Source organism: Chrysemys picta, chromosome 11, assembly GCF_011386835.1.
Source record: "Chrysemys picta bellii isolate R12L10 chromosome 11, ASM1138683v2, whole genome shotgun sequence".
NCBI lineage: Eukaryota > Metazoa > Chordata > Testudines > Emydidae > Chrysemys > Chrysemys picta.
Window position 1 is genome coordinate 36,272,450 of NC_088801.1, and position 15,992 is coordinate 36,288,441.

A 15,992-nucleotide genomic window follows, 5' to 3' on the forward strand; every position below is an offset into this window, starting at 1 on the left:
CAGCTTTGTTTCACAATCTTCTGCATCAACTTCCCATTTTGCATTCTCTCAAGATTTCTTCCCCTCCTCCCTCATCTCATCATCAGTCTATGGCTTCCAAAATCACCTTGGTAGTCTTCTTCTATTGGTACTATTTCTAATATGGGAAAATCAATTTTCCAGTTGGAAATGTATGTTTTAAAAAAAAAATCTTTGAGTTTCCTCTTCACAGGCCTGATCCTGTAAACACATACAAGGTCAGTGTCTTTACTCATGTGAGTAGTCCCATTGATATCAATGGCATACTTACAGCAGTAGAATTATTTACTTGTGTAAGTATTTGCAGAATTGAGCTGCACAATTACATCTCTTATTTCACCACTTAACCTCAAGTATTCAGAAAGGAAAACAACAGCTAATTAGCTGAAACAATCCTTTCACTGAAATTATTCAACATATATATAGAACCACGGAGAAGTTAGAAGAATCAGCAAAATATAGATTACATGTGTTCTGTAGCTCCTCTACATCAAGTGTAAATAGTACTCTCTCCCAGCTTTCTTAATGCCTAGTTGAAATCTGCACTTGGATATAGAGAAGCTGCCTACATACAAACCCAAGCCAGACTAAGGTGATTCTAGTGGGAAGAGTGCAGAACTTTAAAGAACTTCCCTCTTCTAACATTCCTATTACTGAGGACATTCGACTTCAGATTGTTTCATCAGCTTGCAGCTTTGGGGTCCTTTGGGGGTCAAATTTACTAGATGCCTAAATAGACATGGTTTTAAAAACCATCCACTTCCATAAGAACTGGCCTATCAGACTCAGACCTAGCTACAATGGTGCATGCATTTGTAACCTCCATGTTTGATTATTGTCATTCTTATCTAAAACTGAAACCACCGCCCTGAAATAGCACTATCTGGTATAAAAAGCAGCATCCCAATTGCTTAGTAATGCAGGTTGTATGAGCACATTACCCCAGTACTGCACGCGCTATATTTGTTCTTTACTGAACACAGGGTCCAATTCAAGGTGCTTTTCATAAGACTAGCCCTAGGTACCCAAGAGCTCAATTCTTCCTCTGCATCCATGATCTCCCATAACAGCTACATTTCACCTGAACAATGAAACTGTTAACCAATAGGGGAAGGCTTGCAAGTACTGCAACTTTTATAGCAGTGGACCTAAGCTGTGGAACTCCTGCAAAGAAAAGAAAAAAAGAATAAAACTGCTAACAGGCTTTAACAATTTTGTTTGTTTATAAACTTATGCAGCCTTAACAGGATCCTGTCAAGTTCAAATTTAGCTTAATATTTAGTAAAACAAGCATTTATAAAACCAAAGATCAACAGCAATGTTTAGTAATAGGTCATGTTGACTGGTCTTTACATATTTACAACAGAATATATGAAAGTTTTAGTAGGGCTTAGTAGAAAAGAAGGAATTTTCTTCACTGGTGTCAGGCTTTTATATTGATCCCAAACCAATTAGTTATAGTCATTAACCATTTACTTTCATATAAATGTATATTATTCATGAGGCAGAGGGATGCTAGCTCTTATTTACTTGTCTCTTTCTATGTAGAACCAACAACAGCTAGTTAATAAGTATTAATACCTCTGAAGTTCATGCTACCTTACATATACAATAGGCTTTATTTGTTTAACCTGTCAATTTCATTTCAAGAGCAATTTTCAGTAACTGATATATCCAATTCATTTTCCAGTTTTAAAATTATGGTATAACACTTCACTGATCTTTTGAATTTCTAGTACAGGTAATGATAAGCTATTTTCCTGATACTTTCCCTTAATTTAGAACTAATTATTTCTCACTAAACATTAGAATAATTAAAATGTCAGCTTTGATATACTTGTTCTAAATTTTGTAGAAATCTGGCTTGACAGAATTTAATTGGGATTTGTGTGAGGAACTCCATGTGTACTTAAGGGACTAGAATTCCCACACATGCATGGCACTGGATTGCAGTGCAGACCATCTACAGGTGCTATTCCAGCCTAAGGAACAGAATACTGGCTACGGATCCTGCATATACCAAACCCCAGGGTGCTTTGCAGCATCTACACCTTGAACTCATATAATGAGCGAAAACCTTATCTACCAATGCTGGCCTATTTGAAATTGGTGTGGAGACTTCCTCTGCATGGTCGTTCTGCCAGCAGCTACCTGCACAGCTGTAACGAATTGCAAGGGGCACAGAGGACCTTGTGCAAGACCTCTGCACTTGGGTGAATAGTAGGGCTTGTCTTCATTACCGGAGTAAGTCGACCTAAGTTACTCTACCCCAGCTATGTGAATAATGTAGCTGGCGTCGACATAGCTTAGGTCGACTTACCTCGGTGTCTTCACTGCGTTGCGTCAACCAGAGAGCACTCTGCCATCCATTTAGTGGGTCTAGACCTTCTAAATCGACCCCTGCTGCATCAATTGTAGCAGTGTCAATCTCCCTGTAGTGAAGCCCAGCCTGTAGCCTTAGTATACTGTACTAGCCTTTATACTATATATAAACTAATATAACAGTCCAAATGACAGGTATGTAACGGCAGGCCCTAAGTAACTGTATACACCCAATTCTATGCATGAACACACACGCACAGGAACAGGAACACTTTGTTCAGGGAGCAGGAACTAGGAAACAAACAAGAACAGGGAGCAGGAAGCAATAAGCAGGAATATAATGCTGCTGCCCCCCCCTTAATTTCCTTCCCTTCTTCCCAAAAGCTCAGTGGAGCTTTGCAGGCGGCACCAGGTGATACCTCTGATTCAGCTTAGGAGATGGATCCTGTTGCTGTGGCACAACTTCCCAACTGGCCACATGACATCATATACTGAAAGAGAGTGTCCTCTTCCCTATCTGTTCTCCTTTCAGTAGCAGTATATCTCGCTGGTTAAGAAGATGTTCTCCCTGTGGTAAATATACTCACCATGCTCCATACCCTGCAGCCCACAAGATCACAGCATAAGTATCTAAAACACTTCCATATCCTCGCCTAAGGGATACTTCTTCTCCAGGATAGAATGCATGGAGTCTTGCATGGATATGCTCTCTGAGACTTGCATATTTCCTAATGACATGAATCAGCTTTGAGAATGGCGAAGGAATGGGATGAACCTTTCATCAGCATAGACAACTTGGTTTTCACAGGTCAGCTGAAAAGCCAATAAAATGGGGTTTCTCCAATACTTTCATGAGCCATACTCTGAACCTCCTCTAAACCATGACACAGTGCAACAGGGACATTCCTTGACATTCCTCCAGCATGCCATCTACATGCTACTTCAGAGTCCCATGCAGTCTCTCCACTATCCCACTTCTTTGAGAATAGTACACAGCAGATTTATAATGCACTGTACCAATACCTGTCAGAAAAACCTTCAAATTCTCTTGATACAAAAGGTGTCCCCCTTATCTGAAACATCGTAAATAAAGTGGTTAGGAAAGAAATGAGCTCCTTTGAGGCGTCTTGTGAAATTATGACTGCAAAGGGGTAACGTGAGTAATAGACTATAATGGTCAACAGTGCCACACAGTCCAATTGAGCAGCCTATAACATACACTTCAATTCTCTCCCATGGTCTGTCTATGACTATCAGTTACAAAGGAGCCAGTAGTTCTATGCATTGTGCAAGCTAAGCACGCCTTCACACAACAATCTATATCTGAATGCAGCCTTGCCCACCAAGCATAACTATACAGAAGTTCCTTCATCTTTGTAACTCCCAAGTGTCTTTCACGAGCCACATCCAGGCCTTTTGTTTGTTGCAACGCTGCTGGGATGATCTCCCAGGCTCCTCTGCATGTCAAGTAGCACGTCTTTAACATGGGCTCAGAACAAGTTTTATAGAATATAGCCAAAATTGTCTTAAGGACTGGATCCATCCAGTCCACTTGTACTTTGCACAGTTCACCATCTTGAAGAGTGGGGTCAAGCAGTCTGCCTTAAGTCAACTGGCCTATCTTTCAGTAAAAAGCATATAGTGTACTCTGCTGTTTCTGCATATGAGGGTGCCAAACCAGCAGGGTTTCTTCCAAGAGTGTAGGCATGTAAGTTCCACCTTTTATTTGATGTGTACCAAATCAAAGTCATACTGTTGCAACTGAATAAACCACGGCAGCAGTCTTACACTCAGCAGGTCAATGGCTTCATGCCAGAGGCCCAAAATAGGCACATGATCAGTTTCTAAGGTGAAATGTCTTTCCACTAAGTTGACTTTGAAGCATACAATAGCAAAGGCCATAGCCAAGAATTTTAGATCAATCTGGGAATACTTTGCTTCCATCGAGATAAGAGTATAGGATGCAAATATAACCAGCCATGCCTCCGAGAGCACAACTGCACCAGTCACGAATTACATGCATCAGTCTGAATCATTATGGGTTTCCATGGATCAAAATAAGCATGGGATTGGATCCCACAGAAGGCTGGATGCAGGGTTTCAAAACATTGCTTTGCTTCTTTAGTCCAAAAGTATTGTCCCCGGCCCTGTTAAATTCCACAGCAGTTTGGCAAAAACACTAAAATGGAGGAGAGGATGGTCTCCTATGTATTAAGCCAGGGCAAGGAATGAACATAAACAGCTATGATCAGTGGGTAATGGTAGCGAAACAACAACTTGTAGCCTTTCAGGTGTCAGTTTCATACCATTGGCTGACAGAGAATGCTTAGAAACGCTACAGGATCTTTTGCAAAACTGCACTAGACCACATTCAGCTTTTTGCCAGCTTACTGGAGTCAAGTTAGCACCTGATCCAGAATAGCGTTATGCTCAGGAAGGGTCTTTGGAAAGACGACAGTGTCATCCAAATATCAATATGCACCCTGGATATTATCAAGGAGCTGAGAGACCACTCTCTGAAATACCTTAGGAGCAGAGACTAAGCCAAAAAGGAGTCGTTGATACCAGTACCTCCCAAATAGCATGCTGAAAGTCAATAACCACTGCGAACTTTCAGCCACAGGTATCTGCCAATAATCGGATTGGTAATCCAGCACAACAAAAACCCAGCATGTCATCTCTTTGAAGGTTAGCAATTGAAACCATTCACATTTCACATACTTATTAAGTACCCTAAAATCTGTGCACTTCAAGTGTCACCATTTTCCTTGTATACAATCACGTGGGTAAACTACAGTCTGTGAGCCCTTCCATCTCTCAAATGATACCATTATCTTTCATGAGCTGCAATTCTGCTCAGATCTCGTCTACAAGTGCAGGAGATACACAACATGCAGGCATGCAAAGGGCTTGGTGTTTGAATCCAACTGCAGAGAATACATATATCCCATGGACAAAACACTATTACCATTAAATAAATCATTGGGTCTCTGAACAATACACTGGGTATCCCTTTCTATTCTGGCTGACATAACCACAGGTTAGGTGTCCTGTGTTAATTTATGTATAACATCAAGCTGCAAGCAGAGATCATAGGACAGTAATGGAACAGCATCTGTAGCCCCGCCTCTAACAATGTAAACTTTGACGTCAAGGCTATGCCTTTGTAGAGCCCAGAGCTTACAGCTTCACCCACTGTCTGTAAAACATACAAATTTCCAAGCTTTTAGAATAATTGTAGTGAGGCTAATGTCCAGATTAGTGTTCTCCCCTCTGGGTTAGTTCATAATCTCAACACCTTTGTCCACCGTGATCTTCAGCAGTGTACCATTAATTTCTACAATACAGAATACCAGCTCTAGCACCTTGCCATATGAGAAGGTCATAAAGAAAATATCAGAGTCCTGGGTAAAGGTGATCTAATGCAACTTCACATTCACGGTATGCACTTGAGGTCTCAGAACATTGTGAAACAGTGTACAACAGCACACTAATGTCAAGTGTCCTTCCTTCCCACAAGACCAGCACATAGCAGTTCTACCTAGAAAGGCAAGGAAATTGGCCAAGTGATCCATACTACTATAGTGGAAACACTGAGGAGCTGTCAACTTTCGTTGCCGAAGCTGTAGGGCAGAAGTACGTGTGTCATGTGATTCTGGAAGATGGAAGTAGGAGGAGTGGCTGATGGTTTAAGCGTAGACAAAAAGATAGCAGCAGTCTGAGACACAGAACCCCTTTCACCTTGAGCCCTCTCAAATGCCTCACTCTTAACAACCGTGGGATCAAAAGTTAGAATTCTAGCATCTTCAGCCAGTAACCATTTGCCCAACTGGTCATTTGCTACATCAATCACAAAAATATCCCTGAGCATGATCATCATACAATCCGCAAATTCACAGACCTAAGCTAACCACTGCAAACATGCAAACTCATATACAGTTTTGTTGGGCTGCTGTCGACCATCAAAAAACATTTTCCTCTTTAGCAGAACAGAATCTCCAGTCCCAAAATACTTGTTGACATTCTGCACAGCCTGCCTTCTCCCCTGAGCATGCCACATTCCCGCTTCTCCCCCCTCCCTCCCACAGCTTGTTATGCCACGAAACAGCTATTTCGCGGAGGCAAGTGCTGGGAGGAGAAGAGGGGATGCAGTGCGCTCAGGGTAGGAGGTGGAGGCAGAGGTGAGCTGGGGCGGGGCAGGGAGCTTGACTGCCGGTGGATGCACCCACCAATTTTTCCCCGTGGGTGCTCCAGCCCTGGAGCATCCATGGAGTCAGCGCCTATGGTAATTACCATGAACCAGATAAGTCAGCAGCAGCCTGAACAACAAACAGTATAACTGTCCAAATGCCAGGTATGTAGCAGCAGGCCCTGAATAACTGCATATATCCAACACTATGTGTACATACACGAACTGGAACACTGAGTCCAGGGATCAGGAGCCAGGAAACAAACAGGAACAGGGAGCAGGAAGCAATAAGCAGGAAGGCAAACCACTCCCCCGCCCCAACTCAGACGGCAAGAAGTCTGAGGAATATATGGCCATCACCGAAAAGCAGTGTATCCTACCAAAAACGGAACATTTACAAATAAATTCATACTGTGGCCACAAAAATCAATTTGTGTCTGTGACATCACAGGACGTACATAATTTTCATTGAGGCTGCCAAGCTGGCCACTCCCATGCTACAGGTTTTAAAGTCTAACAGTGCATTAAATTCAACAGGTACAGCATAAAAATAGGCTTAGTAAATAGCTACCTTTTTATTGATGTAATATGGGTCCAGGTCCTCCAAGGGTTCGGACACCATTCCCGGAGGTATGTCGCTATAAATAAATGGGAGTGTCTTTCCTGCTTCCAAGTCACTATTTGGCTTTGGGCCATTTTCTTCATTGACATCATCATCTTTATGGTCGTCTTTGAGACGATTAGCCTTTTCTTCAGCGATACGTTGTTCAATAGCTGCAAGAGACTCTCTAGTGAAGTAGAAGAAGCTGTCAGGTCCCGGTGGTACCAGTAGTGCCTGCGCCATCTTTTCATTCTGCAAATTTTAATTAACGTTTAGCCTCTTGTATCAGAAAGTTCTAGAGAAACAGAAGAAAAAAAAAAGTTAGGAAAACAAGAATTCAACAGGAACAAAAATCAAAACACTCCCTGGGGTTTATTTAATGACTTATCTGGTTTTACCTACCAACAACTGAAAATGCAAACTATCTAAAACATTAAGGTTGAGATTTTTCAAAGACACCTGAGGAAACTGGGTGCCTAACTCCCATTGGCTCCTTTGAAGATCACTGCATAAGGATCCACTTCTGCCACAATATCAATGGGATTTATCTCCTGAGTAGCAGGGGCTGCAGGATCAGATCTAAAGCAGAAATCAAACTCTTGAAAATAATAAAGTTTATGCCATCAATACATACTATTAGTTTCTGGTATGTATTTAAGTTACCTACTTAAAATATGAATGGACAGCTACAAATAATGACTAAAATCTTTACTGTTATCTGCCTCCTACCCTCTCCTAAAGCATTGTACAGTAAGGGACTTGCATTACTTCACAGCTACCTAATAAAAAACTAACCACTTAAGCTTTTCCATTCCATTCAAATTATATCTTTGGCATAGTGACACTGATTCTTTTTGGTAAAACAGGAGGGGAAGCAATAGGGACTTCACAGCTGAAGCCACTGAAATTAACAAGAAACTGTGGCCAAATTTGCATGAAATGTATCACTTCTCTTGCCTGAGGAAAACCCAAGACAATACAAATACAATTTTAAAAAAAGTCTGGAAAACTCAATCAGACTATACATACAATCTCCATTGCTAGTGTCACAAACCCTTGATCTGTCTGTACAGACAGACAGCCTTATAGGTCACAGTAAACTGTGCCGTATCCTCTGCATATACTTGGCCTGATTTTCACAGGTATTAACTACCTGCAGTTCTCACTGGCTTCCCCAGAACCCATGGATACTGAATTCTTCTGATGATCAAGCCAACTTCATAACCAAAGGTACACTGAGATAATGAGAAAAGTTTATAACTTGACAATCAGCTTTACTTCTTGTAGTTCTGAATGTTGCAAGTAATAAAAGCTAATACCATTTGTTTCCTGAAGTGACCCAATAATTCCAGCAGCCCTGTTAAGAAAAAATAATTTATTACAATTGCCATTCGGGAGACCCCAATCCCACAAAGACTTGTGTCTGTATTTAACTGTACACTCCGAGTTGTTCCATTGACATCAATAGTATTACTCACAGTGCATAAAGCTAAACACATAGTTAAGTCCTTGTGATATTAGGTCCAATGGTTGGAAAACAGTTTCCAATAGAGCCCAGTTTTTATGCCCTGGGAACTTTCCAGAATATTCACCATTAGGGCTGAACTTTTCCATGCTTTAATCTCAATCCAAAAAAAAAAAAAATTTCTGAAAGCTTGACCAAATTTCCGTCAGCCATTTTTGAGCAGAACTCTCAGAAAAACAAACAAATTAAAAAAAAAAAAAAAAAAAAAACCTCACTTTCCCCATGAAATTCTAACCACACCTTTTATAAACAGGGTTACAGCAAAAATGGCGCAAATCTGAAACTGGGCATGAATAGAATTTTCAATGAGGACTCATGCCTTTGTTTACATAGAAAGGCAGAGAGAATTAAAAACGAAAGTTATAATTCACTAAAAAAAAAAAAATGCTCCTGATCAGGTTCAGCAATAGGCGTTTGTTTTTTCCAAGATGAACTAAACACTGAACATTTCAGCCCAAAAGATGAATATTTTGAAAAGTTGTGAGCATATGAAAAAACAGGGGGTTTAGAAGGGATCTCATTTTCCAGTGTAACATTATTCAGTGCACCATAGAATAAATGTATTCAAAGCTACACCATTTATAAGAATAAGAGTTTGGACTGAACTAATTTCAAATATCATAGCCAAAATAAGCAAGAAGTAGTCAGCCTTGTAATTCATCAATAGTCAGGAAACAGGGACTTACTAAATTCCCTGGTTTCAACTGCAGTCCTAGCTGATGTTTGTCTAAAGCAGAAAGTCACAACACAATCTGACCTCTAAACAACAGGAACACTGATTTAATGCAAAATCCAGATAAACCAATGAGCACAATGTGGATGAGATTATATCTTCACATAGTACAGTAACAATATAGTAGAATCAAATTAAAGGAAAAAGGTCCCCATTTCCCTGAACCTGAAAGTATGATAGATAAAATTATATTACTAGAAATAAATGCAAAATATAACTGCAAATTAATTTGATCATTATCACTGGTATATCTGAGCCTACCTGTAGTGCCCAAATTGTGTTTCTGTAAAGTTATTTTATTTGAGACACTGGACATCCACTATAACTGATAGCAGATTACTTTCCACTCTGCTTTAAAAATATCAAATATATGTTGAACCAATACTCTTTTTTGTTAATCATCACCATGATGAATGCTGCAAACCTCAAATGCAACAGTACAAATGTCAGAAAACAGGAACAGTGTCATATATTTCAGTAACTAAGAACAGATAAAATGTGCACGTTATCTACACTACTGGGGTAAGTCGACCTAAGTTACACTACTCCAGTTACATGAATAACTGGAGTTGAGGTAGATTAGGTTGACTTACTGCGGTGTCTACACTGCGCTGCATTGACAGGTGATGTTCTCCCATCGACTTATCTTACTCCTCTCGTTCTGGTGGAGTACCGGAGTCAACCAGAGAGTGCTCTGCAGTCGATTTAGAGGGTCTTCACTAGACCCGCTAAAACAACCCCTGCTGCATTGATCACAGCAGCGTCGATCCCCGGTAAATGTAGACATGGCCCTAGTCCACTCAAGTGGCACACTTGATGTTTTCTGCAAGCCTATTAACAGTAATACGCAGATGTGGACTGTGCTTGCTAATGTAAATTTCCTATGGTCTCAGACACCACAGAAAGAAATACAAGACACCAGGAATGTGGTTGGTTTAACACACCTTGCAACTATCCAGCAATAATTCATCCTGCCTTTGAAACCTGTTCCACCTGGTGGAGGGCCACTGCCAGCCAGCCACCCACCCACCTGGTCAACCTGTTCCAGCACTGTTGCTGGGACCCCATTGCTCTCCTCTTTTACCAGCGTTAAGGCCATGGGGAAGAGAGAGTTTTCTCCTCACTAAGGCAGACATAGGAGCCCCGTCCCCATTCCCCAAGTTCTTTCAGAGATGCTTTCTCCTAATCTACTTCATTGGGGAAATCGGCCCACTATGGAATGAGCAACTGCACTGGGCACTTGGCAAATTTCAACAAAATGAATTTAACAACCTACCCTATGCACTGAGTTCTTGGGCTGCTGCAGGGAAGTGAAATAACCCCCACCCTGTGGGGGAAAATTTCCTTCCCAGCCCCAAACAAATGGCTAGCAGAAGCCCACTGCAAGGCCCGCCAAACCAGTCCTACCCTAATGTCATAGGGAGGAGGAGGCTTTTCTTCCTAGCAAAGAAAGCCTTCCCTTTGGATGCATAGGAACCAACAAACTTATATACACCCTCCTGTACACCCAATCAATCAGTCACAAAGCTCCCACCCTCAAGCCCATTGGGGGAGGGGGTTGTGCAAATCTTAAAGGGGCCAAAGCTTCCTCATCTCTGAGGCTAGAAAAAGGATGGAAGGTATGGTGTAAACCCCTGTTCACTGGACACTACTTCTCTGCTTCTTTGCCCAGGAAGTCAGTTTGACATTATTATAGTATTTTAAATACTTGGATTGTTTTTAAAATAATCATATCATAAAGAATTAAATAAATGAATGTGATTCTCTCCCAGTACAATGTATTTCTTTGAGTCTCTGCTAATCAAGGCAATAGTTTAATAAGCATGTTTTCTAACTCCAGCAGGGTGTACAAATTAAAAGTATTCCACTATAATAGAGGTATTGTATTTCCACACTGTTCTATACAATGTGTAATATTAAACAGTTTCAAAAAACCTACCAATATGCAGATTTTCATAATATGGTATTAATCTGCAGTATTTATACTTCATATGTCATGTGTTATACTAATAGCCTAATAATTTGCTTTGTTTTTAAGAGTAATTTGTGTAGTAACAATAAATCTAACACCTTTTTGGACTCTCATAATTCCCTATGGTCTTGTTACGCTGAATGATTGTTACATAATTATTAAATTTTCATTCTTTTCAATTTTATGTAATTGTTTGACAAACAAAGGAGTTTAAAGAGAGGAGCCTAGGGCAGAGTTTGGATTTGCCTTGGTTTGCCATGGCAACACTTTCACCTCCCTGGTGGCAATCTTACCCTCCCTCCAAGTGATGTGTAATGTTGAGGTTGTACAGGTGTGATGATAATAGCTGTTAATCTCCAGATCTCCAAAATACAACATTATTCAATATAAACCTCTAAAGCTGACCAAGCCATTAAAAGTCTGGTTGGCGGCATAGCGGGGTTAAGGCAGGCTCCCTACCTGGCTCCACGCAGCTCCCAGAAGCTGCCAGCATGTCCCTCCAGTCCCTAGATGCAGGGATGGCCAGGGAGGCTCCGCGCACTGCCCCCGCCCCAAGCGCCGGCTCTGCAGCTCCCATTGACCAGGAACTGCAACCAATGAGAGCTATGGGGGCAGTGCACCTGCAGGCGAGAGCAGGGTGCGGAGTCACCTGGCCACACCTCCGCCTAGTAGCCAGAGGGACATGTCGCCACATCCCGGGAGCTGCCTGAGGTAAGCAACGCCCAGAGCCCACACCCTGAATCCCCTCCTGCACCCAAGTTACCTCCCAGAGCTTGCTCCCCACATCCCACTCCCCTGCCCCAGCCCTGAGCCCACTCCAGCACCCCAAACCCTTAATCCCTGGCCCCATACCCCCAGCTGGAGCCCTCACCCCCTCCCACAATCTAGCCCCTGCCCCAAAATTGCCCCTTAAATCACAAAACAGAGCCAATTCTCAAAATAATTTTACAATTACATAATATACATTCATATATTTCAAAATCTAAGTATTACATTTAATAAATCTCACTTAAACGGCTATTATTTACATTGGTGAGTGAAGTAACATTTTCCCTTTGGCAGTGAATAAATATTACTCTTAAGTACTGCAGATTCATCCATCTGAACTGGATTTATTAAGCAACATTTAGGCAATGTATGTAAGTGCCAAAATATCACTGTAATCATCTGTATTGATTAAATTAGTGGTTAGCTCACTTATCTGCTAACTGCATGATTTCACTATAGTCATGAATTTTTATAAGTGACATCAGTATTATTACTGATTTTAATTTATAGCAAAAAACACCCCAATCCTGGGTAGTTTTACATCATTTAAAAGGATACAAAAATATTAAAAATTAAAAAATAAAACTCTCTATGGTAGGCTGAACTAGATTGAACCCCATCCACATTAACAAATCAACCAGACAAAATCTATGCCTATATTCATCTCACCCTCTCGTAAATGTTCCTGCTTTCAACTCTCACTATAATCCAATAAAATAAAATAAAAAGGATCTTGCCGCATGTCCTTGTAGGTGAAGAAACTTGAGCTATTTCTGACCTAATGGGTGGGGGAATGACTAAATTCCAAAGTCAATAACTGTTCAAAAGAAGGGTCCTGCCACCATCATCCCTTTTTAACTCAGGGGAATGATACTCCAAGTGCCTCTGCTGATCACAGGTGTAGCAGTATTACAGGGCTCTATATGTGAAAAACTACAGCTTAAAACTGACAGGCAGGCAATGCAAAATTATAGAATAGCATGTACCTTCAAGTGCAAAACATTGCTTACCCAACCGGCAGGGCCGGCTCCAGCGGGGGGAGAAAAAAAGATCAGCGGCACTTGGGCGGCGGGTCCTTCGCTCCCTCTCTTCCTCTTTGGCAGCACTTCGGCGGCAGCTCAAAGATGAAGAGAGGGACCCGCCACTGAATTGCCGCCGAAGACCCGGACGTGCCGTCCCTTTCCATTGGCCGCCCCAAGCACCTGCTTCCTTTGCTGGTGCCTGGAGCCGGCCCTGCCAACCAGAAGCCTCATTCTGCACTGCCTTACATTTCTGAGTTGTTTTAAAGCAGTGTTTCCCAAACTTGGGACGCCGCTTGTGTAGGGAAAGCCCCTGGCAGGCCGGGCCGATTTGTTTACCTGCCCCGTCCGCAGGTCCGGCCGATTGCGGCTCCCACTGGCCGCAGTTCGCTGCTCCAGACCAATGATTGCTACTGGAAGTGGCGCGGGCCGAGGGATGTACTGGCCACCACTTCCAGCAGCCCCCATTCGCCCAAAGTGGTGAACCGCGGCCAGTGGGAGCTGCGATCATCTGGACCTGCGAACAGGGCAGGTAAACAAATCAGCCCGGCCCACCAGGGGCTTTCCCTACACAAGCAGCGTCCCAAGTTTGGGAAACACTGTCTTAAGGTGTTGCCCCATACCAAACATGCCACAGTAGTGCAACATCAAAACTGAATGTAACGTATCTTGTTTTTTAAAGTCCTAGATCTAATACATAATGCCATAGTATTTCTAATCCAGACCTTTTTTAAGACAGGACCACTTTATCTTTGAGTTTCTTATGTTAAAACCTAGGACTGAACCAAGTAACCTCACATTCGTATAATATGCACAGAAGAATCACCACTCCATTTAACTTCAGTAAGTACACAGTAAACACTATTACATTCAAACTTTTCACTTTTTTTTTCTAAACAGACCCTACAAACCAACATGAAGAAATCTGATTCTTTTCTGTTTCAGTGACAAAAAACGTAGCACCGAGCCACATGCAGTTCTCTAATGCTCATATGGTCCAACACTGTCAGGAGCTGAATGCATGCTGAAAGCTCTCACGGTCACTTCAATGGGAGTTGAAAGTGTTCAGTACCTTACAGAATCAGTCCTTTAATGAGATGAAAAAGTATGGCAAGTCTGCAAATGCAGCTTATGTCATGTCTGCCAACTGGTGGTAAACATTAGAGCAGACTCAAATAATGGGATACTCCCTCCAGTGTCTGAATCGATTGTGGGTGTGCCCTGCACATTACCGCTGCAGAAAGGCACAGCTCTTCTAGATAATCCTAAAGGGACATTCCACTAGCGAATCTAGTAGGAGCTGCACTAAAGCTGTCTCAACTACCAGTTGCTCTTTGCATATTTTTCTTGGCTTTCCTGTACTCAACATGGATCCAATGCAGTAGAAATAATAACATGTGGCAATCATTATGTTTACACAACAAGAGGAAGTGATTTGTTCCCCTTGCTATAAATCATAAAGGATGGGTGCAAGAAAAAAGACCAGGTGAGCTAAAGAATTATTTTGCATCAAAACTTAAGGGCAAAATAAGAGCTACAATTGGTGGGCACTGATCAGAGGCAGTGCAGTATGTCTGAAGCAGAAGACAGCTTTTATATATTTGAACCAACAAACCACAGCTCCAGGACAATTGCAGCTCAGGGCTTCCATCTGTAATACTTGTGGAATTAAAAACAAGTTCCCTATAGCATAATTATTTAAAAGTCAGTGTACCAAATTCAGAGTTGGTGTGAAATAGATGCAAAAAGTGGTGCGAAGTGGATTTACACCTGCTTACATCAAGCCTGAATCTGAGCCTAAAGTCTTATTCTACTTTTCTAAAAATAATTTTACAAATATTCCAATTTTATAAATTATTTTCCAAGTGTCTTAATGCATCAGAAATTAATATAATTAAATAAATTTTCCTCCCTCATTCCTGTTCCCAATTACAAGTCTATACAATAAAATGTATTCTCCTACTCACTGTTTGCCTGTTATTTTAGACTTATTTGCCAGAATTCCACTCAAAACTCTTTTTCATCAAGATGCACCCTGAATTTTACTTCAGTTCCCAGTGGTAATGTTCTAATCATTTTAACTCTGGCTCACGTCTCCCTCTAAGCATCTTCTCTTCACTCTCTCTGCTTTCTCTTGTAATCTTTTCTCCCAAACACCACAAGCTCTGTTCAAGCCTCTGAAAATCTGTCGCTGAGCAACAAGCAAGCAGAACTAGGATGCAGCTATCATTTCTTAAAGGTGCAACAACCCTTTTAAAGATGAGAATTTTACATTTTCCCATCTGACTGAGGCATCAACATAGTATCCTCGGAGACCAACTACCTATGATTAGAAATGCTTTATAATTCATATAGGGGCCAGGGAGTTCCTTCTGTAAAAAAATCCCACATATAGACAATAGTTACTCCAAATCTTAATGTCATTTACTGTGAGGAAACTACAGCATGTTCTCACTTTTGGGGAGGTATTAACAACGTGATGAATCAGCTGAACTATGATGGATCAACAGAGGGCAGTGTGATCCATCTGCTTATGGTCATTCTGCTGCTGCTGTTTTCCTTTGGCAGGGTCAGACTGCACAGCACTTAGGGGGAGTGCATTAAAGAGATGGGATGTTTGGAACCCTGGGTGGAGTACAGCATTTAAAGGTAGTTGGGAAATAGTATTGGGTGTTAGAGCCCTAGTAGTTAAAGCATCTGTGGTGTCAAGGCAAAGTTTGGTATCGCAGCATGCGAGCAAGAGAATTACAAGTGAAAAGCTCAGTTGCAGTGAAGTGAAAAGGACAGATGTAACAAACCCTTGTGCTACAGACACAGTTTTGAGATAATTCATAGCGATTAGAAC

General features: G+C 41.5%; 1 protein-coding gene across 1 annotated transcript in view; it reads right to left on the reverse strand.

The window, feature by feature from the left end:
• The window catches only part of LOC101945174 (sodium channel protein type 2 subunit alpha-like), a 190,588-nt gene that overhangs the window by 115,067 nt on the left and 59,529 nt on the right, over window positions 1-15,992 (reverse strand). Inside the window, exon 2 of the mRNA XM_005290394.5 lies at window positions 7,101-7,425. Coding sequence (XP_005290451.2) covers window positions 7,101-7,373 — 273 coding nt within the window. The 5' untranslated portion in view covers window positions 7,374-7,425. The remainder of the gene's footprint in view (window positions 1-7,100; window positions 7,426-15,992) is intronic.